Source organism: Neolamprologus brichardi, chromosome 8, assembly GCF_056152115.1.
Source record: "Neolamprologus brichardi isolate AB-2024 chromosome 8, ASM5615211v1, whole genome shotgun sequence".
Taxonomy (NCBI): Eukaryota; Metazoa; Chordata; class Actinopteri; order Cichliformes; family Cichlidae; genus Neolamprologus; species Neolamprologus brichardi.
In genome coordinates this window covers 5176883-5203096 of record NC_142111.1, presented here as the reverse complement: position 1 = coordinate 5203096, position 26214 = coordinate 5176883, and the positions used below count along the sequence as shown (strand labels likewise).

Genomic DNA, 26214 nt, shown 5'->3' with positions numbered 1-26214 from the left:
CACTGAAAAATGAAAAAGCTGCTCCACGGTTAGGATAGCTAAAGAAAACACAAATGCACACACCTGTTGTTTGCTATGTCGTGTATAGATACCAAGAAAAAATGTAATTACTTATTTGGGGGGACCCAGAAGGTCAAAGTTCACAACAATCAGCTCTTATCATGTCTGATATAAACAGCATAAATCTGACACAGTTCTTTCAGCGAGTTGGGACCAGAGTTGCAAACATGTTACTCTAGTGCAAACTTGCATAAAAAAGTGCAGTTACAAAAGTGCATTGTGCCAATAATTGACGCTGAAAAAGAAACTTCTTCTTTTGTTTACAAAAGTGCATATAAATGGTGGAAACACAGAGATTTCTTTTCTTAAGCCACAAATTCAAGATACTAACCCCATATTTGCCTACTGGTGGTGGTCAGAGGGCCCGGTGGCGCCTGTGTCCGGCAGCCTCGCCTCTGTCAGTGCGCCCCAGGGCAGCCTTGGCTACAATGTAGCTTGCCATCCCCAGTGTGTGAATGCGTATGTGAATGGGTGAATGACTGAATGTAGTGTAAAGCGCTTTGGGGTCCTTAAGGACTAGAAAAGCGCTATACAAATGCAGGCCATTTACCATTTACCATTTACCAATAACAGGGTATTTAAATCAAGCGTGCAAACAGATTTTCTAATGTGTGAAATGCACAATTTACTGCTGATTGTGGCAATAATCAATGCCACAAAGAAACTTCTTCATTTGTTTTGCTTGTTATTCAAATGAACTGTTTAGAAAAACAGCACCAATTTTGTATTTCACCTGTAAAACCGACCACATTTATTAGCGCTATTTGGGGATTGCCCTCACATGCTATTTTGCCCTCTTAAGTAAATCTGCCCCTCTGTCGATTAGCTTAGCAATCATTAAACATCTAAATGTTTTCTGACCTTTTGAATTTAAAGAACTCAAGATTTGTCCCCACATTTTACACTGTGTGGCTACAGTGTGCTGTGTGTGTGTGGCATTTGGCGTCACCCTTACTCTTTGAGTGAGGTGAGGTTGGGAAACCCCAAGGGTGACGCGTGAAGACGTCGTTTGATGGTGGAGTGCAGAAGCCTGGCCTGTCTCTGCTCAGTTGCATCCTGGTAGTTCACCATCAGCACCAGCAACAGAAATAACAGCTGCCACACACACTGCTGCAAAAAAAGAAAAAAAGTGTGACGTCTGGGAAGAAAAATTCCCAGACAGAAATAAATCTTAAATATTTTCACCCTCATAATTGACTGCAGTGCTCGGACTTTGCGAGCCTCCTCTTTCGCCTGCAGCAGGCCGTAGCCGCATGGCGGTCGGACCTTCCCGCTCTGCTCTCCAAACGGCCTCACCACAGTGGCCTCCTGAGCCAGCTGCTCCTCCACCTCTGGATCCACAGGTCTCCACAGGACTGTGTAGATCAAGGCCAGCACGCACACCTGAAAAACAGGTGTCAAGAGAGGTTGGATGGAGAGAGATTGAAGTCCTTGCCCCAACTTCCTGTCAGGACATCTGAGAGAGGGTAGAAAGTCTGAACATCCACCCTTATGTGTTAACAATGAGTGCTAAAACAGAGCTTTTTCCTGTTTGCTAACAGTACATCATCTTTATTCATAATCAAAGAGATAATCAAAGGACAAGTCTGATTAGACTGAAATGACTGTTGGAACGTCTGAACTTTGTGTGAGTGCACATGATCCAGCTTCAGCATTGGTAGACTAGTGTGTGACTGCAGGAGTGCGTGAAAGATAAAAACTGTCTCGTCAACCCAACATTATACAAATGCAGGTCATGCAAGTCAAAGGAGTTATAATCTGCCAAAACCCTGAGAGGTGAACAAACTGGACCACATGCTTGACTCACCTTGAGAGGTTCCAGCAGCAGAGCAGAGGTTAGAAAGGCAGAAAGAGCTGATACCAGCCACATGAGTACTACTGTCCTGGAGAAGCAGCTTCCATAGAGTCCCATCACAGCCAGACACGCTCCAAGCAGCAAAGCGAGCAGAGGATAAATGACACGCAGCGCCCAGCGAGGAAGTAGCCTGCCTGGCTGACTCCGAGCAACACCTGTTCAAATAAAATCTCAAATGTGAATAAAAATTCTAGATAGGATGTTTTTTGTCTCATAGTCTAACAAAAAGATTCCAAACCAGGGTTAACTGTAAAGGGACTCATGGAAATAGTGCTGACTACCTCAGTTTCTTATATTCAGCTTCTCCCCAGTACAGTGCTTTGTGAAAGAGAAGGCCTTAAACTTCTATATAGTTAGCTAAAATGATAATTGTGAATTGTATTTGTATATGTAGTATGGGCGGCTGATTGCAGATATGGATCTGCCCTATGGACCTGCTCCATTAATGGGCTGTTGCATTAGGAATTAGGTGCCCACACAGATCTGTTTCCCATTCTTAAACCATCCCAAAACACTTTATTGAAACAGTATCCACTCATTGAAGGAGTGGATACATTTGACAATACATTTGTGGGTACAATTAACAAGAAAAACCTTTTATGGTACCTATGTGTGTTGTGTAGAAGGAACATGTGGAGTCAGGAGAAGTGCTTGGCAGGAAGGTGCTTGCCATCGAGTCTACAGATGGACACTCATAGAGTCCAGTGCCATACTGGGAGTTATCCTCACTGTGCTCTGACCAGCTGCTGCATGAGGTGCTCCGCCTAAAAATAAATAAATAAATGAAAGTTGAAGTGATACAGAATGTTACCTGTCAATAAAGAACGTCATAAAAAGAAATCTTTATTTTCCTTACATGGTTGAGACTGAGGATGTTGTTCTCGGAGAATCCCACCCACTGTCTGAGTTGCTGTTTTTAGCATCTGCTGTGTCGTCTGCTGCTTCAATAGACATGAGTAAATCCTCCTCTGGTACCAAACACAAGAATACAGAATCAGACGTTTTTCAGAAAACTTGGTGTTCCCAGAACAGATTTGGAATCATTTTACTTTAAAGAAAGTCGGCAAGAAAAAGCAAGAAGCAAAGTGCTGGAGACCATTCACGTCAATAGCAGAAATTAATTACGCTTTAACAATTTCTTACCGGAAAGAGTAAGAAGTGTTGTCAGATTGTTGCTGTGAACTTGGACTCGATTGGAGTTCATATCTGGGGATTTGTGCGGTGTCAAGTGAAGCTGCATCAAGGCCTTTTTCCGCTTTAGCTGACGAGCAGATGAAGCCTTGCAGGGGTCAGGGGCTAAGGTTGGCTTGGAGGGGCTTGAACCCACTGGTAGACTGAGTAGGCTGTCACATGATGGCCACGCTACAATGCCATCTTCTTCATGTGCTTCGTACTTCTTGGGCGCCAAACCAGAGGCAGCCCAGAAGTCCAGGATGCTGGAGTCTAAGGCCTTACTCTCCGGCAACTGGAGAAAGATAGAATAACAACTGGAGTTATTCTAAGAAAGAGACAGGAGTAAAATAACAAGTATACTGTGTATGTGCATGTCCTTACGGATGAAGGACTGTCAGTGACTCGGCCAGAGGAATCTGGCAAAGACAGAAAAGTAGGGCAGGAGAACTCCGATTGGCCAAGGAATACGTCCATCTCCACAGAGTGACAAACAGGAGAGGGAGGGACTGACATGTCCACGGTTACCTGAGTCACATGTAAACATACACCTGCAGCGTTAACATTTCTGAGTGTACTCTCACACAAGTGCCCAGATAGCAAGTAGGTCTGGCCCGGATCTGGTATCAAGCTGGCACCGCTGGCTGACTGGTGTCATGGCAGGGTGTATGTCAACCAGATGTGGACCAGGTCTGGCAATGATGGCACTATTTATGTTCCTGTTTTCTTATTTTAGTTAGAAGACCCAAATGCCATGTTGCAATACTATACTGGTATGGTAGCCAACGTTTCAAATGCAGGTTTGACAGGTTTGTGAGTTTACACTTTATCCAAAACCTAGTGAGGGTTTACTCATTTTTGCCAGTGGGTGACTGTAGCTCAGGTGGTAGAGCAGGCCACCTTTTGATTGGAAGGTTAGTGGTTCAATCCCTGGCTCCTCCAGTGTGCATGTTATAAGTGTGAATGTGTATGAATGTAGTTAGTAAGCACTCAGCTAAGAGAAAGTGTGTGAATGTAGGATGTTGTATAGAGCACTTTGAGTAATCTGGGAGAGTAGAAAAGCATTATCTAAGAATCAGTCCATTCACTGTCTGAACAGAGTTTTGTCATTTACTTTTGCACTATCATGTTCCAGCACATGTTGGTATTACATGGCTTGATTAAGGTACACATTATGCTGACATCTGGGGCCAGAGCTGAAACTGTTATAGGCCAGCAGTGTGTCTACAACTGGCCCATGGCTGCACACAACTTACACATGGCCCACATACCGCAAAGAATGATGGCCCTTTGGTGGCCCAGATCTGGTTTGCCAGATGTGGCCCACACATGGGCCAGCACAGGACCACCAGTGTGTCTGAAACTGGCCTTGTGCTGGCCCATGTGTGGGCCACATCTGGCAAACCAGATCTGGGCCACCAAAGGGCCATCATTCTTTGCGGTATGTGGGCCATGTGTAAGCACATTGTGTGGGCCAGATCCGGGCCATACCGATTTTGCTATGTGGGTGAGAGTGTTTAACAAACAATGCATGGACGCACAGCTGACACAACCTCTAATTAGCAACTCTCTGATGGCACGAGTATTCTGTCTAATGTTTTGAAATTAATGCATTGATCTTCAAGTTACTTTAAATAGGTTCACTAGTAAAATAAATAAATAAATAGTTGATACTGTTTTTAATTACCCGACTGTGAGCTTTTCTAAACAGGAAGCAGAGGAAACACTGGAGAGGAAACACCAGCACAGCAACAGTCATCCCCACAGCAACCGTCTCCACGTTGGCCAGCAGATGGGCTGAAATTGGTCCACTTGAGTATAAGGGACACATATCGATTTGATCAATAATCTACTTGCTTATATCTGGAATTATTAGATCTTCGAGTATTGACCTAGAAGAGTACTCTCAGTCACTTCACCTGTGCCCCACAGTGCCAACAGCTCCATACCACAGAGCCCCCAGTGCCAGGTAGAGATGCAGCATAAGGGCACCGCAAGTAACTCTCTGTCCCCTCGTGAAACAGCTGTGAGGGGGGCGTTCCAACAGGGATAGCCACAGGTGGCGGTCGACCATGCCAAATATCAGCTGGGAGGTGAACACCCTTTTAAATAGAGTGAGCTCCTCTGGACCTTTGGGGACAAATGGAACGGTTCAAAGACAATGAAAGAAAAATATTTCAGTTTACAGGAAGAGAAAGCACACAAAGTGGAACTTTGATAGGTCTGCTTAAGAAATGGTCTTAGTGCTTTTCCATTTAAACAGTTGAGTTCAGAGTAACATCTGTAACCTTACAAGAGGCAAGTACTTCCTTCTCCACTGTGCTGTTCGTCTCATTGTCAACAGAGAGCCAATCGTCTAGGAGGAAGAAGAACATGTGGTCTGTCTGAGGGTCCCACACCACCACATGTTGCACATACCATGATGGGTCCAAACCTGTAATTACATGCATGTGAACACACACACACACACGCGCGCGCGCGCAGACATGTCTTAAACACTTACTGTTAGTAATTAATCACACATTTCATTCTAGTTAATCTCTATACTTACACTTTAAATACAGGAACACTTTATTGAACATGGTGTTTTGTGTCTGTCCACAGAGGCAAGTATGGACTCTACCATGCAAAGAAAAGGTAGCACTTAATAAAACAGCCCATGACATAGGGTGTAATTTCCCCAAAGTTTACTGTGTATTTCTGATACAATTTATCCAAAATTAAGTTGTCATTTTAATTAGCTTAAAATATTTACCAGGAAGTATACAAGAATTTTTAAAGGAAACCTTTGAATATTTTAATAAAGGAGACACAAATCATATAGTAAATAAATACGTTAGTAGTTCCTTTTTTCTCTTGCCTTACATTTTAACCACACAATAATTTTAAGGACGCAGGTTGTAATGCTGAGTGGACTAAGTGCTGCATCCTAAATCATAATTACACAATAATTTAAGCTGTGTGAGCAATATTATAAAGTGAACTAACCAGCCCACGACTGCAGAGTTGTAGCTCAAATTTAAATTGAATTAAATTTAATTTATAGGCTGTATTATAAAGTTCTTCCAATTAAAAAAGGGAATTTTTTTGCTCCCGAGTCCCCGGGGCCCAAGCTCAGATGGAAAACTGTCCAATAAAATATTTATTTTCCTTTTGCTAATCGTGTACACTGACTATTAAAGAAGGGGACAATTTATTATTTATTTCTTTATGAGTGCGCAATTAAAAACTCAGCATCTGTGGTGGCATGAGGGTGCATTGGTGTACATGGCATTAATGAGTAACTCTAACATCTTTGAAGGCACCATTATTCATGAATAATATATATATCGTTTTGGGGCACCATATGTTGTCATCCGGACATTAAAGGCAATGCCAAACCATGCTGAGAATGTATAGTTCTGGAGCAAGAGTTGGGTGCTCAGCTTTCACACCTGTAACTCACACCTGTCAGCCAGTAAAAAATTTGGACATTATGACTAAAAATGGGAGAAAAGAGGCTGTAAACTGTTAAGCAACATCTCTCCTGAGTTCCCAAATGCTAACAGAGGGGTGTTAAAGGAAAATGTGATCACATGTTCAAAGTAACCGTGTGTAAAACACAACAAAATAAAACACAAAACAAAAGAAATATCATTCTTACATTTGATTTGTTTGCTATTTTGAAAATCATTAAAGGTAGACTAGACGGCCTGGTGCTTGATTTTGTACACCTGAGGGAACAGAACTGGAAATAACTGAAGAGGTCTGGTCCAGTAATTGTGACCACATAATGTACCTGTGTTATCATGCCAGATGCGAATTTTCCAGACTTCTCCCATGTTGTCATCTGTCTCCACATGAAACTGGTCCAGGCTGCCACGCTGGAAAGCTCCATCCCTCTGCAGATGGTGCGAGCCGCTCTTTTTCAGACCATACAAACTAATGCCAACGTGTGCCGTAGTTCCTGAAGGGTAGCACCACAGAAACGATCACTTTCCATTTAATTTTAAAGCATTCAAACAGGATAATTCAGCCATTACATGTAATGTTTGGCTTTTCATTTTCTGTCTCTTTAATGTCTTGTCTTTGGCTGACCTGCCCCGGGCCTCCAGCCAGTTTTTACCAGCACTCTGTAGTGGTACAGCCCGGGTTGCCCACACAGTGGTACCTGACTCAGTCTCAGGCTGTCTAAGTGGTCCAGTTTGTGGGCAATGAGCCCCACCAGCAGGTGAATCAAAACCAGGGCAGCACAGATAATCCCTACCACCATGTTCCTCATGGGTTCTCCTGACTGCAGATTTGAATAGGGGGAGAAGGAAAAGAGCAAAAATCATGCATTTATTTTATTTTAAAATATCTACATCTGCTGTAATCATCTGTGTTCTCACGTACAGGTGGTAGCAAAACAACAGCCCCTGGATGAACAAACAAACTGGCCCCAAACATGGTGAGGTGCTGGGTGAGACATAGCGCTGTGTGGAGTGTGCTGCCCTCCAGTGGTTGAAGACCTTCCCGGCTCCAACGCCTCTCCTTCACATTGTAGTACTGGCACAGAGAGCTGAACACGCACACCGACACATTGACTGGACCGCCGTCGACCAGAGATGAACTCAGGTTGACAGAAAGAGGCGTATCTGTCCCATTCAGACTGTTGTAGAGGAAAATTAATTCATGTGAAGGTCATCTTTATTTATCAAAATGAGCAATTAGAGCAGTGAGTTGCAGAAGAGAGCCGTGACTCACAGGGGAGACAGAAAAATGGTTTCTTCCGAGGAGCTGGCCAGATGAGAGAGTGTAAGAGCCCACTCTCTCATCAGGGAATCCTGGGATGCATTAGTCCTCGGCACTGCAGAGCTCGCTTCAATCTTGACATGTCCTACAGGCAGTGGAGTTGCTCCTAGTGGTGGATAAAAGCAGTAATTTTATTAATAATAGCACAAACATATATTGCAGGTTTAATAAATAATTATGTACAAGAGGCACTACATGGTTGGTCCTGAAAGATACCTCCTATCCTGAAATGTGTACACACATGTTATTAGTACATTTATTAATGAAAATGCATTCATACTTTGTAAGTATAGTAGTCATTGCATTGTTCGGGACTGACATAAGTAACAGCAACACACTGATTATTTTTAAACAGTATTATTTTATTTATCTAAAAAGATAAAAAGCTATTCCCTGACTGTGATGTGTGCCCCCTGAGGTAGTCACTGTGGACTGTAATAAACTGACTAAAAACTAGAATCATGCACAACAAACGTACAGTGCTATTCTTTCTTTTTTTGTTTTGCATATTTGTCACACTTCAATGTTTCCAACAAATTTTAGCATTAGACAAAGATAACCTGTAAAAATACAAAATAGATGGGTTTTTTAAAACTTTGTAAATCTACCTTGCCCTATTTGAAAAAGTGGTATGATGTGAGACATTATTCAGAAATGGAAGAAACTTTGAATAGTGGTGAATGTTCTCAGGAGTGGCCGATCTACTAAAATTAGTTCTAGAGCACATCACTGACTCATCCAGCAAATCTTGCTGAATTAAAATAATTCTGCAAGGAAGAGTGGGTCAAAATTGCTCCAGTTATTTCAAATACTTGATTGCACTTGCTGCCAAGTATAATTACTTTTAGAGTGCAATTATAACCAGAACCAGGTTTGGATAACTTCTTTCTCTTAATAAATGATATCGTTGTTTACTAAAGTAAAGACATAATTTAAATTTTATGTCTAATATTATGATTTGGCTTCTTATATGAAATGTACAGGTTTGATAAAATGTGTAATGTGTAAACAATATTGTGTAAGAAAAGGGGCAAATATATATTTTTATAGCACAGGAGCTTTGGGTCTGAAAAGCTCTACCCCTGTATATTATTTAGCAGCCACTGCAAAAAAGTTTTGGTCCGTTTGAAGTATATAAGAAAATTCCCTTGGCGTTGTATTTATTTTGGGTTATATAAATAAAATATTTAATCCATTTTATAAATTTAGGTCATAGTGCCAGAAAGAATGACTATCCTGGCTAGGCTGATTCCCACATAGCAAAATTGGTATCTGTCCCACACAATGTGCTTAAACATGGCCCACATACTGCAAAGCATGATGGCCCTTTGGTTTGCCAGAGGTGGCCCACACATGGGCCAGCACAAGGCCAGTTTCAGACACACTGGTGGTCCTGTGCTGGCCCATCCTAACCCTAACCCCTAACCCTAAGGATCTAGTTCTTAAATAGATCTATTTAGTTCTTAAATAGATCTATTTAAGAACTAAATAGATATTAACCAGCAGTGCCGGCTTGATACCAGATCCAGGCCAGACCTGCTCGCTATGTGGGTTGACTAAGGTTTGTGATAGTTAGCTAATAACTGTATGATTTTTGCACTGAGATCCTGGCTACTAGCTCGGCACATCTGGTTTCAAAACACAAGAATAGTGATGATGACATTGCTCATCTCAAGGCTTCAGACTAGAGCACCTATTCACACCTATTTTTCCTGGTGTAAAAACATAAATACATCCTGGTAATCAAGATAGCTAGTTAGCGCAAGCATTAGCTGATAGCTCCCCAGCTCACTCTTCTTTACCTGGTAAATTTATTTATTTATAAACAACAGTCCATGAATATTTTATGAAAAGAAGAAGTTAATGTCTTTAAAATCTATGTCAGACCTAAAAAACACACAATGTTCTAAACTCAACATGAACTTTTGTAACTGTGTTTGCAAGAAAACCCCACAGAGCTCCATTAAGTATCAGGCTATAAAAGCAATGAGCTGTGATATGCTAAAGGACCCCATAGAGTTTAGGAACTGTGTATTGACTTAATAAGAGGCTTTAAACTAAGAAATAGTAGCTTTTGTGTTCATATTTGTAATGGGTATTTAGCTAAAAATTCTACACTCATGAAAACAGAAACAGGAAACAAATCTGGAGCAGGACAGACCCAGAGTAAGAAAAAATAAAGAAACTGTACCTGGAGCCAAGGTGAACTTGAAGGCAATATATAAACCTGCATTTTCATCCAGGCTATCTGGAACTTTTACTGTGAAGTTCAGCTGTCCTTTAGTCGGTAGTGTTACAGTAAGACATGTCCCATTCCCATCTTCACCTACTCTCTCATTTCCATGATCCAAGGAGTACTTATTTGGCAGGGCAACCTGAATGGCTTGTTCAGGGTCCAAACCCACAATGGGTATGGGCTGACCCTGAGGAGTGCTGAGCTCCATGGCCACAAGAGTGGTGGAAATTGGAGGATTGGCTCCTTCCAGTAAAGCGTTGTTATCTAGTAGTTTATCCAAACCAAACAACACCTGCACCACCTCAGACTCTGTATTCTCCAGATGAGCTATCAGGGAGGAGGGCATAGTAAACTGACAATGATGAGAAGCCTTAGATTTGTCAGGAAATGATGACTGTCTCGTGATCTGGTTTGACTGGCAGAGGAGATCAGAAGGGTCTCCTTGGAAACCCACTGAGGTGATATAGTTGGTGGACAGCAAAAAAGGCACCTCGCCAGAAACATATGAACGCATCAGTGTGCGCATTAGAGCTCCAGCATGACTCAGTGCTGACAGGGAGATTACTGATGCTCCCTGCAGAGTTCCCGAGTAGGCTGGGTAAAAACCACTGGATGATTCAGACGCGGCTGCCAGAGTACTACCTGGAAACACATAAAAATATGGTAAATTTCATGTCAGTACATGACTATTTCATGCAGGAGAAGGTGGTTGGCCAGCACCTATAACATTAAGGATGTTTCTTCCTGTATCTGCAGCTGACAAAACGGCAGGATCCGTCTCTTTCTCTATTACATGGATCATCTTCCCCACAGTTTCCAAAACTTTCTTCTGAGAGGTTTCACGTACCAACTCACTGGGAACAGCCTGGAATAAAGAAAACATGCAATGTCAATGCAAGCAAAAAGAAAAAGAAGACGACTATGCTTCTGTTGGGATTGAATAATTTGCAGTGCCTCAATAATGCTGTGCTTTTTAATAATAAGTGTTATAAAGTTATATAGTGTAGTATTAAGTGGACACAGCCCTGAAAAATAAAGGCATTAGACCATGTGTCCTTGGGGAGTAGAAAGCTGTAGACTCTCACTCACGCTTGGCTGGGAAAATGTAGATAAGAGGGAACCATCTCTAGTGGAAAGTTACTGAGACACTGTTGTTTAGACTAGAATGAGAGAGCTTCTGTAATAAAACTGTCAGGGGCAAACCACCAACGTGTCATGCAGGACGCAGCTCCCTTCTAGAAGTAATAAAGTGTTAAATGGTCTACTGAGCAGTGTTTTGTTTTCCATCGGATGCCTCTGAGGAATCAGTGTTGATATTTACACTTCACATAGTACATAAAACATAAAAGTCATGCTCTTGTTACTAAATCTATAATTATGATCCAGTAATATAATGTAAAAGGCTGAATTTCTGCATAATAAGTAGGTACTTAATTTTTTTTTTGCATTGTAGTATTGCTACTTTTGTCATGAACCCTCACAGCAAGATACAGAAGCCCAAAGTTGCTCCATTTCACGTCTGTGAGCTAAATTAAGCTTGCAGTGGGGGAGTGGTACTGACCTTTTCCTTCAATTCTCTACCAGAAAGCCAAGTAAATTTTTCCAAAATGTCAAACTGTTGATTCTTCCCCTCAAGCTCACAGTTATTGTCTGGGCATTGTCTGTGGGTTCCTTACCACAGACTGTGACAGTGTCGCACTGATCTGATCAACATCTAGTAAGGTGGACACAGGGAGAGAGGCGAGAGCTTCTGTTACATTTCCGCGGATCTCCCTCCTATCCATGAGTTCCTCGGCAGTCCACTCAAAGTCCATCTGGTGAAAGGAGTGAAGTGCAGACTCAGGATTCAAAGTAACAAATAATAGTCAAGCTTTATTACAAAACTAATAGCTACAGGCCAGAAAAGGAAATCAATAAGAGGCAATCCAAGTAAAATCGTTTTCCAAAAGGGAACCAATAGGATACAGGAATACAGAGATTTAATTTTCAAGAACATCGAAATACATAATGAGTGGCAGGGCAATCGGGATGTTGGGTACAAGAAGGCATCAAGACACAGTGTAAAGACCATTCACCCAGGAGAGCTCAAAGCACCAGAGTCACATGATTACCAAAGAAAAAAAGGAAATGAATGATCACTGAAACATGAATTAACTTGACAGAGGGAAAACACAGAAGGAAACCCTGAGGGGACTAATAGAATTTTAATCTTATAATCTAAACTAAAACTCCAAAAAAAAGCTCAAGAAAAAATCTCTAATACCAAAATCCACAGAACTAAATAGATCTTAAATATAGCATCAGTCATAAGAAATGAAAAAACAGACTGTGAATAATAATAGAAACAGAAAAAAACCAATAGAAATGGCAAAAATAAAAAAATCCATGAGAAAATCCACAGACCATGACATATGCACTGGAATATGAACATTTTACATTGATACACTACCTGATTGAGCTTGCTGGTGAGAGCAATGGAATACGGGATGATTTCTTGAGGGTTACCATGTTGGACCAAAGCCCACAGTTCAGTCTGGCTCTTGTTTCTGAGCCACTGACTGGCAGCTTCATTGACTGCAGGATTTTCCACTGTCAGTGTTCTTGGGAATGCAGAAATGCAGGGCCACATCAGTTCAGTGCATTAAACTTTACAGACACTGGGCCTGAGGTGTATTATTCATAAAGAATTCTCTTAAATTTTAACTAACACGACTTCTCACCTGTTCAAAGCCACAGCCTTTGCCCCAGAATGGTTCTCTACAAGCAGAATGACTCTGATAACTGACACGGTTTCTCTTTGTCCAGGACTTCCCACTGGGACCAGCGTGCTGAACGTTGACTGTGTCCCCCTTGGGAGAAAAATTCAGACAATCCAAACTATAACTTTGTGTTATGAAAGGCTTAATTTTAAAGGAATAACTAAGCCTGCATGTACTTAGATGTACTTTGTCTATTAATAACTGCAAGCTGAGGCCATTTACCTATAGAGTGTGAGCACAGGGCACACAGTGAGCTGACATAATGCCACCTGGAAGGTATAGATCAACTGAGAGACTCTGCTTTCATCATCTTGCCATCCTATCCCAGAGAGAGCAGATGTTAGACACAGCCATAAACAACAACGTACATTAAAGTCCAGCTGTGTGATTTTAAATTGTTTGATTAAATTTGTCAGCTGTGTTGAAAAGTGTGAAAAAACAAACATTTACACTTTTGACCTGTCAGATGAAAACATCAATGCAAATTAGATTGTGTAGCCCTGTTGTTTTATAACTTACTGATACCTGAACAGTTGTAGGTGACCTTTGTCTCCAGTAGTTGTATGTCTGACTCTGGACTCAGATCACACAGGCCGCCATGTGGTGGATTGTTTGTTCGTATCATCAAGATGGCACTGCCCCGTTCCCCACTGTGAGGCTGGGCTACATCTAGGGCAAAGTAATAACTCTGTCCAGGCTGAAGGATGCCTGATCGCACCACCAAGCTGCGAGAATATTTCCCTTTAGTGGTGACCTCATCAAGGACGAGGGACAGACCACTTTGGTCATGAGCTCTCCATTTGTACTGTAGAAGACATGTTCATGAATCAGAGTAATAACAAAATATATAGGCATATTTATATATTTCCCAATTTAAAAATAATCAGCCAGTCATTACTTTAATTTATCTACTAAAGAAATAATTAAATACAACCTCACACAATATTTCTTTTGCATTTCATTTCACAATAATTACCTGTGCCTGGTCATCACATTGTCCACAATGTCCAGAAAGGATAACGGGGGCGTTGTAACTGATGTGGTTAGCAGATGAGCGAACAGAACAGGATACACAATCTATAGTCACAGGAAGCAAGTGAGCTTCACTGACAGTTACCTGAAAGAAATAAGACATCTGTAGGTGCTGCTGGTGGAAGACTATATTGTAATGCAAGCAAATATAAGATTTGATGGTTTCAGCCCAGTAGCTTCTTCCCTCAGTGACAAGTTCATCCATACCTGCTTAAATCTCCAAAATCATCTGATTGTAAGCAATATTCAACATAACTCCATACCGTTTGGTTAACAGAGGAAGGTCTCCTCCCTTCCTTGTGCACAGTAAGGGTGAAAATGTAGACTGTGCCAGGGTGTAGATGATTGCTTTGTATAGTCATCCTACTGCTGGTCCACCCGATGGGCTGCTTTACAAAAGAGGACTCTTTGGAGTTCTGCAAATTGTTATTATAGTTAGACACAGGATGAATGCAACGCAATAGAAATCTTAAACATCCAAAGCTGCCTACCACTGTCATGCAGCTCCAGTGATACTGAAGGGCATCTTCTACTCCTGGCTCAATATCAGGGTCATAAGAGTCAGACCCATCAAGGACAAGGTTGTTTAGGCTGGACCACCATCTGTGGGAGCCTCCCTTGATGAGAGCTACTAATGGTGAGTGGACCACTGTGATGTTAGTCTTCAGTTTGAGGAGGATGGGAGTTTCCTGGAATGAAAGTGTGAATACCAGGCAGTAGCTCCCTACATTAAGCACATGCTTTGGGATTGAGAGAAAAGGTGTTGCATCCTCCAGATTTTGGAGAATGACTTTGTTTCCGGAAATATCAGTGTTGCCATAGGCACAGTCTGACTCGGTGAATACCTCCCACAGATAGAGAGTCTTGTAAGAAGAGCAATTAATATTCACACTTGCTTCAAAGAAACTTGTTCTAGACCTCAATATAGTAGACTGGCTTTGGACCAGGGAGGCCTGTGGGCTGGAACATTGAAGATCCTCCACCTCTATGTGTAGCTGTGAGGACACATTGCTGACACTGTTGAAAACTGTGACCATAACTGTGTATTTGCCAGTGTTATAATAAGTGTTGTTAACAGCACTTGACTCTGTCACTAATAATTCCTTGGATTCTACAAAGTCCCACACATATTTAATATTGCTTCCTTTGCCCACCGTTGCAGAAAATCGGATAGCATGTTCAACAAATATTTTCTTTGAATGACAGATGAGCTTTACTTTCCTAACAGGCCACTCGACTGTAGCAGTCAGGTTTACTGTCTGAGAGCATTGTCCATTGCTGGCTGACACACTAACAAACAATGAACCATTATCCAAGGGAGTAAAGATGACTTCTTTTCCCATGAGCCAAGTGGGCCTTGACCTTTCCAAGTGAAACATCCAGGTGTAGTTAACTGGAAATCCACTTTGAACCTCTGCTTTGAATTGGGTTCCTTTCTGAGCTTCTAGAGTAGTAGAACAACAGTTTACAAGTTGCAAACCTTGAACTTGCTCAGTGATTAGAATGCTAGAGGACGCCTCTGCACTACTGACCTGGTTGAAAGCTTGAACTGTAACTATGTGTCTCCCGACTGAAAGACTTGATGTGGTGTATTGGCCCTCAAAAATATCACTTAGAGTCCAGTGTTTGTTTTGGAAAGTTATAAGAAAGCTTACATTGCTTCCTTTGGATATTGTTGGAATAAATGTTACTTGTTCGTTAGTACAGAAGGAGGACTTGCTATTGCCCAGCACAAGACCTTTGATTGCATCCTGGACTGTGACATCGTGTGAAACCATCTGCCAACTTATCTCATTGGAAACATTCAGATACACCTGGTAGGTGCCTGCATGCGAAAATCTGTAGTTAAATGTTTGACTGGTTGAGGTAAAAATGTTCTGTTTGGCAGTTCTAGCTTTCCAGTCCCAATGCAGATCATTACCCTTGTGAATAAACCCATGAAAGGAAAAAGTAGCACTTGCATTGACATTAAATGGATGTGTCTTGTTGTCAATTTGAAAGTCTACATCTTGGACTTCTTCCTGAACTAAAAACTGTTTGGTGTTGTTACTCTGGCTCACAGCGTTCCAAACTACAACTGTGACAAGATAAGAACCCAGACTTGGAAAAGTGTAACGCAGAAAAGGTTCCTGTGTCTGAAGGGGTAAAAGGTTAGCATTCATACGCCAAAGGTATTGTAAGTCTGATCCGGTATCCACAAAAACAGAGATATTCACTACTTTCTTCCATGCCACAAAGTTTGACTGTACTGTTATGACTGCATTTTTTACACGTTCAACTACTACTAAAGAAACACTCTTGGTAACCTCACCCAACACATTGGAGGCTCTAAGCTGAACTGAAAGATTACCAGGTGTTCCAGGTAACAAATGAAAACGTTCTCCTTCACCTGCAATTTGTTGGGTTGTTTCACTCTGTCTGGCAAGCCAATGGAAAGTAATGTTGGAGCCTTTGGTGACTGAAGTAGTAAACAACACTTCCTCATGAGTTGGTATATATTTCTCATTTATCAGGCTTTGACATTCAATCTGAAGTCCCTCTATTCTTTCAAATGCCTCAATTAAAATATCTGCCTCTCTTTTACTCAATAGATTCTGTGCTATAGCGCTTACTCGATACACTCCTGGTCTCGGGAAAGCAAATCTAAACTCATGAGTTCCCTGACTGGTTAAAGATATGCCTTCTACTGTCCAAAAGTAGCTGGCACTGCTAATTCCAGCACTGCTAACTGCTGTGATGACAGTTTCCTCTCCTACCACAGAATAAGGCTGGCTGGTGTGAAGTGAAAGGTCTGAAACAGGGAGTATTACATTCACTGTGAGGGTTGTAGAGTCCCGGCTAACAGCGTTAAATGCTATTGCAGTGACTGTGAACTGACCCAACAAGGTAAAGACATGTGAGACGTTATGTTTCTGCTCCGCTGGTGACCCATCTCCAAAGTTCCACAGCACTGACACATTGGTGCCAGCACAACTGGCAATCCAAAATGAGGCTACTGTATTGACAATCAGTGCATCACTTTGGCTATTGTGCCTAATAGAAAGTCCGCTCACTGGTTTTTGAATGGTAATGTTAACTTTGGCTGTTTTGCTGCTGACTTTGTTACTTGCTGTTACTGACACCTCTTCAACACCTTCATCTCCAAAGACAAAACACCTCTCAGAGTTTTCAGTTACAGTAGCAGGATCATAGGAGTTACTAAACCATTTGAACTGGTAACCCATCATCTGTTCAGGGGACACTAACACACCAAAGCATATTTGTTCACCAACTGCCACCACATTCTTTGAGCGTTGCATCACAACATTCGTTATTGGACTTTGAACACAGACACTCGTATTAAATGAGGTACGTGTGAAAGAACTAAACACAGTCAGGTTAACATGAAAAATACCATGGCTTGTAAATATATGCATGGCTGTGGACTGTCCTATCACTACAGTTACATTTGAGTCTTTAAACAGCCAATGGAAAGTCAGACTGGATACGTTTCCATTCACCAGAGCTGTAAACTGCGTGTCTTTTCCACTCATGATGCATTCCGTCGGGAGAACACTTCTAATAGTCAAAGCATAGACCTCAACAATGATAGACTGAAAAGCTTTGCTGACAGAATTATAGACAGTCATTTTTACTGTATAGTTCCCTGGAAACTTATAGATGTGTGAGATGGAACCATCTGTAAGATTCTCCTGCCGGGACCCATCACCAAAGTCAAAATCCCAGAGGAGGTCAGTACCAGTAGAAACCTCAGCTTTGAAATCTGTAGCAGAGCCAACTTCACTTGATCTGCTGCTGGAGACAGTTAATCCAGAGATTTTCTCCATAACTACCACCAAATCCCAGGCACTAATGGATGAAACTGTGTTATTAGCCAGTACTGTGATGTTGTATACTCCTGCAGATCCAAACCTATGGCCAGTTCTAGCGTGGATGCTTTGGACAGCTTTAGAACCATCTCCAAAGTCCCATGTGTAGAAGACAACAAAAGCGGAGGGTTCGGTTGAAGCTTCCAGATCGAAAGTCTGGTTGACAACAGGCACCAAAGTGGAAGAGGAAATGAAGAGGCTGATTAACAGAGGGCGGACATTTATCTTCATGGATGTTTCAGTGTTGTCATATTGGTTGGAGACTTGAACGTGAAGTGTGTAGTCCTCTGGATTAAACACAGAAAATGAATTTTGCTTTATTGTACTGAATACTATAAGTGCATAGCAGTCAACCACAGTGTCATTTGTGGTACTTTCCTACTAAAGACTTAAGAAAATTTCAAAAATATTATCCTTTCTAAAGTGGTTAAAAATATGAATCTCCATTAAAAGAGAAACAAATGGTTTAAAATATCTACATATGATTCTGGGGTCCCTGCCAAAAAGGCAACAAAGAGAAAATTTAAAAGTTAAATTAAATTAACTAAAAGATAATTTAATGTTTGCTTAACCGGCTGTTTAAAGCACCATTAAACTCATATTAATTACCTTTTTAGCCAGTGTGTGTTGGAGAAACTAATTGTAAACATAACACTGCTCTACTGCGAACACATAAAGTCAATATGCTGAAGGAGTTTGCAATCATTTGCCTCATTACACATCAAGCAGACATATAGCAACATTAGTATTTAGCATCTGGTTTGGTTTTAACCAAAATGTGCAGCACTCCCAAATGCTCCAATATGTCCACCAGACTTTCTATCAGTGTTGATGCTTGGTAGGTGGGTTTAGTGGCGTTAGTTGCTAAACTCAGCTGCTTGGTAAAGGAATAGGAAGGTCTGATTAAAAGTGTCAGTGAACCAAAACATTAAAGACATGGGATGTAAAGTTAAAATAGGGAAAAATATTACAATAATCAGCAGTGTCAATAATTTAAGTCTTCTGTGCGTGTTTACCTGGGATCCGATAGCTGTAGTTTACCGACTCCTGGATATACATTTGCTTCTCTCTTCTTGCCACATGTGCTTCCATGGCCTGACATGGAGCAGGCTGCGTGTGGATGACACTGCTCCTGCCATCCCCAAAATCCCATCTAAGTGACAAGTTGCATGAAAAGCATACAAAAAGAGCTTTATGAGTGCATTTTCATTGCAAGACTTTCTTGTCAATAAAAAATTCAATAAAAGTCTTTGGAGAGATGGCTACAGAAGTCTTTACCTAAAGGTAACTGGAAGGGAGATATCAACTCTGACCCTCACAGTGTAGAGGTGAGTAACATCCACAGCCACAACCTCACTCACTGACAGGAACTCTGGGTCAGCTAGCAGCGTGATTTCATCTGCAGTCAGGAGGATTTGCTGGCTCTGCGAGCTCACTGGGTTGGACGCTGTCACCTACAGATAGTTCACTGATTACTAAAACTGCTTTTTCAATCCTTTTTTCTATTAACTGTAATCATGAAATTTCTATTTGTTATATTTGCCAAATAATATAAAACAACTAATATCTGAGCATAGTGCACTTTTTTTTTTCTTACCAGCAGCTTATACTCAGCAGGTTTCTTAAACATTACGCTGTAAGCTCCCCCTTCATAGGCAAACTCTTTTAGGTCGCCAATCACCCATGAGAATTTTACTGAAGAGCCGCTTTCCAGTGTGGCTGTAAATGACTACAAAATAAAACATAAAAAATGTCATTACATTAAACTAAGGAAACTAACATTACTTTCTTGTCCATGTTTAACTGTGATTGCAACTCTTACTGAAACACTAACTAAATCTAAAACAAAATAGTCAATGGCCTCCAAATTAAGCACTTAAGACAGCAAATATTTGATGGAGCTTTCCATACAGCTACTGCAATACAAGTGATATGCACTGACACACTGTACTCCAGGTACAGAAGCACACTCATAGACACACCAAGAAACCCCATTAACTAGGTTAAGTTTAAGCAAGGGAATCAAGTCAGTCAGTGATGTGTCAGCCTGAAACACTGTGGTGATGAACAAAGCAATGTGACCAGTGCAAAGAGCTTTCAGCAGCTGATGGATTTAAATATGAATCTTTGGTCCTATGCATTGTGAGCTGAAATATCTTGGACTTGATGAAATATTACACCAATGATCCACTGGAATTGTAAATTAATGTAGATAAGAAACGTACTATACTTATCAACTTTATGTTATGTGTAAAGGTTCTTTAGGTATTCCTGCAATGTATTCTTGAAGTTATACTTGCAAATTTAATTTTTTTTTGCTAAAAACAAACAAAACCAAAAAAATCTGACAAAAAACAAACCTCTGTAAAAGTTTTTAAGTTGCCAATTTGATTTCTCTGTAGTAAGAAAAAAAATAATCTAAAATTGCCAGTGGCTGGAGTTATGTAGTATATTAGCTTTTTCCTGTGTTGGCCATCACACACACATGCAACCCTTATTTGGATAGACGGTTAAAATGATGGATGGATGGATGGATGATTATGAATTATCATCTGGGGACCAAGTGTGTCCTCCAGAACTTGGATAACAATTCATCTAGTTGTTATTAATTTCTTTTGGTTGCATTCAAACTGGTATAACAATTAACATAAACTGCTATTTTGAGACTCACACAAGCTATTTCATTAAAATATGTTGTTAAAAAAAAACTTAGCATCTTTGTCACAGTTTCCTTTTTGGTGGTCTCACCTGCGATGTATCTACAAGCATCCTCAGGCATCCATGTGGCTCAACACTAAGCCCCGTCACAGGCTCGTAGCCACAAACCTTCACGCTCAAACTCTGAAAACTTTGCACATCCATCACACTGATGTTCAGGATTTGAATTCCAGGTGATGATAAGACCAGAGTCGCAGATGAAAACCAGGTATCCTGGGATTGCTTCCTACAGCCAAGTGAAGACTGAAACATATTTTCAGGACAGGATGGAAGAAACGGAACTCCAGTCTGGAGCACTGGGGCTGACCATGAGCTGCTGGCTTTTTCTCCAAACAGGGCCTTGAGAATAATGACAGTTGGGACACTGATTTGGACATGAATCTGGTTCTCATCATCTGGGAGAGGGTGAATGACCTCAAGTTGGAATTTAGACCTAAGACTGGGATTAGAGCTTGTAGTAAGGGGCCTAATACCACTGACAGTGGCTGTCTCTGTCTGAGTATAGTCAAAGATGTCTTCATGCTCCGTAGCTCTGTGAAGCGTGTCCACATAAAGCATCCTTAGATTACACACAACTCCATCCACCCACTTGCTTCCTTGGGGCAGTAAAGTAACTCCTTCCAACCAGCCTCCCCACTCCATCCCCCTGAAGGACAGGTAACTTTGGCTCCAGGGAGAGTTTTGAGAGGCTTCACTGTTTAGGCAATGTAGAAATGTTCCAGAGTCAAGAGTGTGCTGTATAGCCACAATATCATCAGGGTAAACCACGATGGCTCGCTCAAAGAGGGACAGCTATTGAAAAAACAAACACAATAACGTGTAAAGAATTATTGTGGCATAAGTTTTAAAAGGTGCATTTTCCAAAAAGGTTGCAAGATAATCAACAAACCCTTATGGTGTTTAGCTCAAAGGTAGGGTTTATTTTCAGAGGCAGGTCTGCCACCACGTGATAGAACGGTGGTAAGTCGGAGTATCTTGGGGGTAAGGCAAAGCCCCGATTTCTGATGGCAGAGTCGTAGGTGCTGCATGGACTGGTGGTGAGCACGCATGCCTCCAGTAGATGGCACCAGTGCTGCCCTGTGCTGCAGCCCCCTGTAGTGTTACACAGCGGTACTGCTGAGCAGCAGCTGAATGGATTAAGGAGAGAGCTGCAGCCTGACAAATAAAAAAGCAGATTATCACCTACAGTATCAGACAAATACATCCTACACCTCCTTCACATTAGCACCTACTCAGCTCGACTCAACTTGACTCGGTTTTTAGCGTTTTCTATTAGGTGGTAACTTGGTTAGTAGTTCTACCTAGTCAGCCTGGGTTCCCATCAAGCTGAGTCAAGCAGAAAATGTGATGTCGATAGACTGCGTGTCATTGACGGGCCTGAGAGTGATGTCACTGAATAACCCAAGAGCCTGCATCCTTTTCTGACTCTCTTCTTTTATACTAAGTCTTACGAAAGGCCATAAAGTGACCAGCAGGTATACATCACCTCAGTGTCCTCCAGTTTGTGTTGTGTTTGTGTTGCATACAAATGACACACACTGGGCCTTCCTATAACTATCCCGCCCACATTGAGGTGGTACTAAATTGTATTGACAAAATATCCCAAACTGAGTTGAGTGGATCTGAGCCAAGTAGGTGCTATGAAAAATTAGGCTTTAGTCACTGCTGTTTCAGTACCTGGAGGTACCAAGTGGTAGTTTGGGTTGCAGTAGGGCCGAAGTATCTGGACACGAGCCAGAGAGGACACAGGACTGGGCTGGACCACCAGTTCCACTGATAGCAACTGACCTGCATGACTGAACCACAAGCCTGGGAAAAGCTGCATCTGTGGGAGACATGGGAGCCTACTTATATACAAAAGTTGTGAGTGTTTCATCCTCTCCTTTCCCTAGTTTGGAATCACATAGCAGCCGTTCACCTTATAATATCCTATGATTCATTGAGTCAGGAGTCAGTGATTAAGCACAATACTTTACCTCTACTGTGTGCCGTCCGATATCTGGAACACTGGGAAGAAGCTGCACGTGGGTTTCCGCATATATGCCGGTCATGAGAGCCAATCCAATGAGGTAACTGTCTATCGATGGTAAAGGCGCTACAGGAAGATGAATAAAACAAAATCACCTCAGTCTATTTCAAATGACATTTTTTATATATTTGATTGAGGCATGGGCTGCACTAACAACAGATCCTTCAAGTCCTGTAAGCTGAGAGCTGGGGGCCTCCATGGTATGGACTTGTACAGTATATCCCACAGATGCACAATTACACTGAGATTTGGAGAACTTGGAGTCAACACCTGAGTCTTGCTGTCGTACTCAAACCATTCCTGCTTTTCTTTCCAAGCTCCTTAGACCAGTCAAGAAATACTATTTCCATGAAATGGTGTGCATGGCTGGCAATAATGCTTAAGTAGGTGTTACGTGTCAAAATAACATCCACATGGATCCACAAGGATTTCCAACAGAACGTTACCCAAAGCTTCACACTGCCTTTGTCAGCTTGCCTTCAACCCATATTGCATCCTGGTGCCAGGAGTTCCCCAGGTAAGCGATGAACACATTAGTCCCTAATATATCCCACCCACTAACAATGTCATGATGAAGAGAATAATCAGTGTTATTCACTTCACCTGTCAGTGGTCATAATGGCATGCTTGGTCGGTGTATATATTTGGCTTATATATGGCCAAATTATCAGCATGTTCAGTCGAGCTGTGTTTTTCTGTTTCCAGAGCTTGAGCTTTGCTTGCCCTCTGCTTTTGTTTGTTTGCCAGCTTGCCTGCCACCTGAAAACCTACCATACTGCCTGCATTCAGTTCTTCTTCCTGCTTTCACATTCATACGAGTTTCTGGTGTCCTTTAATGAAACAAAAATCTCACCATTTACTTCCATTTCACAGATGAAATGGTATTGTCCTGCACACTGGGCCTTCCTCCACCTTCCCAGGGTTCCCAGTGCCATCTGAGTGCACTCCCCCGGATTATCATCATCTTTGTCCCACCATATTGGACTTTGTGGCTGAACAACCCCTTCCTGGTCAGAGTCCTGCAGCCATACCCACACAGTGGTTTTCCTAAAATACAAAATGTTACACGTTCTGTGTTAAAGATTAAAAACAGGCTGAAGAAGCATATCCTCCTGAGAACCAGGGTCATTATTAGTCCTCTGCAGTAGACACACAAATCACAAAAAACAAAAAGTTCTCAGGAGAATATGATATGAATGATTGTGTATATTGTTCGTCAGACTCACACTGGAAAGACATGGAGAAAGAAACTTTGAAGTTCTAGGCTGTCAGCAGCTGCTAAGTCCCCTCCCAGGGTCGTTCTGCATGAAGCCTGTGCTTCAAACCATGACACTGCCATCTCTGACAGCCAATAGCATCGTAGGCTGCTCAGGTGAACCTGACTGCCTTGCGGGCAGGGAATGTTCTCTGGAAAGCAACAGCAAAACTTAGCGAACCACATGCAAGGAGTACTTTCTTAAATAACTCATGTGAATCATATCAGTGATTAGCTTTAAATCCAGGTGAACAAAGACATATTTGACTGGTTTTAGGAGAGAAGCACTACATGCTCCATGTGTAATGTTCTGTGTGAAATACAGTCAATTTAGTGGGACAAACATTCCTCTTTAAAAGTTCTCTGTTACAAGTAAAATGCACACATTCAAACTGTGACAAGATCATCAGAAAAACTTGAGAAAAACTTTAAACTATGAAAAATTGAAGTATCCATTAATAATAATGGATTGCATTTATATAGCGCTTTTTGAGACCCTCAAAGCGCTTTTACAATTCCACTAATCATTCACTCTCACATTCACACACTGGCGGAGGCAGCTACAGTTGTAGCCACAGCTGCCCTGGGGCAGACTGACAGAAGCGAGGCTGCCATATCGCGCCATCGGACCCTCTGACCATCACCAGTAGGCGGTAGGTGAAGAGTCTTGCCCAAGAACACAACAACCGAGACTGTCTGAGCCGGGGCTCGAACCAGCAACCTTCCGATTACAAGACGAACTGCCAACTCTTGAGCCACGATCACCCCATTAGTCTCTTTTTACTCCTTTACTCTAATAAAAAGTCATTTTTACCTCATAATTGCACTCAGGTACAGGATCTTCTTTGCACTCAAAAATTATTATTTTATAGGCCATGAAGCGTTAATTTTAAATAAAATGCAGCTGAAATATATAAAATCAACAGTTTATTTATTGATAAAATTACCAAATATATGGTTGGTATAAATTCAATGGATACCTTTCAAACAAATTTCATTTGATCAGCTTCCATTAAATTTAATATTTGAAATACTTGCATTTCTTATGTAACAAATTATATGGGGGAAAAATGCATGTAATTTCATATTTAAAGTGAAAATTACATTTTGGGCATTTTTTTCTTTTTTGAGTGCAGTCGCACAGAAGGAAGCCTCACATATTAAGTAGATCCTCTTGGGATTAAACCAGGAATCAAATATTCAAACTGCTACAATGTCGAGATTTTGTGAAAAAAGTTAAATAGTTGGTAAAAGCTGGTAAATATAATATAATATTGTTCAACGCTTCAGTGATTAAAAAATGTATCATTATCAACAAGAATTTCTTGAAATACATCAATGAAACTGTTGTTATTACCAGACTTTAGTCTGGTAATTATTATTAAACACCAATAAAGTTGGTGTTTAATAATAATGATTTTTTTTAGACTTACAGGTGACAGCAGTTAATAGTTACATTGTGATAGCAGGATTTAATTTTGAAAGTCTGGCATTTTAACACATGCTCATAAACTCCTAAATAATGGAGCACTATCATTTCATGAAGAAGGAAGTTTTATTTTGAAAAACAAAAAACCATAGCTTTAAAGCATCTAAGAAAATATTTCATATTTTTTTTAAAAGAAAAAAAGGTTAGTTTAAAGAACACTTTTTGATTGGCTGGTACAAAACTAAACACAATGTCATCTGTCTTCTTCAAAAATATATGTTTAAGTTATTTTCTATTACATTTAAGTATATTGCACTTCATCTTTAACTCGGTTTAACTCACTTTAATAAACACCAACGTTATTAAGCTTTATTAAAGCTTTCTGCACTTTCTTGCAGTTTGTTAATGTGCTGACAAAATTCGTCCACAAACAGCCACCAAGCTGGCAAAGTCCTCGCTAAGTAAGTACGCATTTCCAGGACTACGTTTCTGCCGCACACACAAGGTGAAAATAGGAGTCACATTCTCTTTAACATTAAACAAACAGCAACATATACAATAAAAGCCATAATGCACAATCCTTGCTGTATACTGACAACACATGTAACGTGGATGAAGAGTGCTACAACAATACTGTCGTATTCTGTGATCTCGTCTTCAAATATAACCAGACGTTTTCTGAATTTTGAAATTATTTTTGAAATGTTGAAGCTGATACTGCAGTTTTTCCCAGAACACAGCTTTTCTTTTCTATTTAGTAACCTGGTACAAACTTAAGATTCTCACCTCCAGCAGTTGTGATCAAAACCATACAAATAATCCAGGGTAGCGAGTGTTTCTGCGGCACAAGCGTGGCTCTCATCTTGCCGAGCAAATCACGCATGGAAACAGAGCATTGTAGAAATTAATTCTCTCCTTGTATTACACTAGATTTGAAGATTCTCCTCATCTTAAATTTAGTGTCTTATCTTCCTTTCCATCCACTTCTGTGCCTCCTGCACACACACATCTCCACTGGGCCCTCCTTCC

General features: G+C 41.1%; 1 protein-coding gene across 2 annotated transcripts in view; it reads right to left on the bottom strand.

The window, feature by feature from the left end:
* pkd1b (polycystic kidney disease 1b) overlaps window positions 1–26214 on the bottom strand; it is a 31544-nt gene extending 5330 nt beyond the window's left edge. The window contains exons 1-34 of one of the 2 annotated variants that reach the window (XM_087845307.1): window positions 25972–26214; window positions 23728–23908; window positions 23355–23548; window positions 22449–22567; window positions 22150–22297; window positions 21362–21627; window positions 20503–21264; window positions 19352–19483; window positions 19033–19208; window positions 18771–18907; window positions 14377–18041; window positions 14149–14301; window positions 13830–13970; window positions 13379–13658; window positions 13076–13172; window positions 12815–12943; window positions 12544–12694; window positions 11771–11908; window positions 10815–10959; window positions 10050–10736; window positions 7811–7964; window positions 7460–7715; window positions 7163–7358; window positions 6864–7031; window positions 5379–5519; window positions 5005–5215; window positions 4773–4896; window positions 3470–3613; window positions 3059–3380; window positions 2772–2883; window positions 2522–2679; window positions 1868–2070; window positions 1246–1443; window positions 1016–1170 (exon numbers count right to left, since the gene is read on the bottom strand). In XM_087845307.1, the coding sequence (XP_087701433.1) occupies window positions 1016–1170; window positions 1246–1443; window positions 1868–2070; window positions 2522–2679; window positions 2772–2883; window positions 3059–3380; window positions 3470–3613; window positions 4773–4896; window positions 5005–5215; window positions 5379–5519; window positions 6864–7031; window positions 7163–7358; window positions 7460–7715; window positions 7811–7964; window positions 10050–10736; window positions 10815–10959; window positions 11771–11908; window positions 12544–12694; window positions 12815–12943; window positions 13076–13172; window positions 13379–13658; window positions 13830–13970; window positions 14149–14301; window positions 14377–18041; window positions 18771–18907; window positions 19033–19208; window positions 19352–19483; window positions 20503–21264; window positions 21362–21627; window positions 22150–22297; window positions 22449–22567; window positions 23355–23548; window positions 23728–23908; window positions 25972–26068 (10340 nt within the window). In that variant the 5' untranslated portion in view covers window positions 26069–26214. Of the gene's footprint in view, window positions 1–1015; window positions 1171–1245; window positions 1444–1867; window positions 2071–2521; window positions 2680–2771; window positions 2884–3058; window positions 3381–3469; window positions 3614–4772; window positions 4897–5004; window positions 5216–5378; window positions 5520–6863; window positions 7032–7162; window positions 7359–7459; window positions 7716–7810; window positions 7965–10049; window positions 10737–10814; window positions 10960–11770; window positions 11909–12543; window positions 12695–12814; window positions 12944–13075; window positions 13173–13378; window positions 13659–13829; window positions 13971–14148; window positions 14302–14376; window positions 18042–18770; window positions 18908–19032; window positions 19209–19351; window positions 19484–20502; window positions 21265–21361; window positions 21628–22149; window positions 22298–22448; window positions 22568–23354; window positions 23549–23727; window positions 23909–25971 lie in introns of those variants that run through there. The other variant, XM_087845306.1, reaches the window with a different exon arrangement.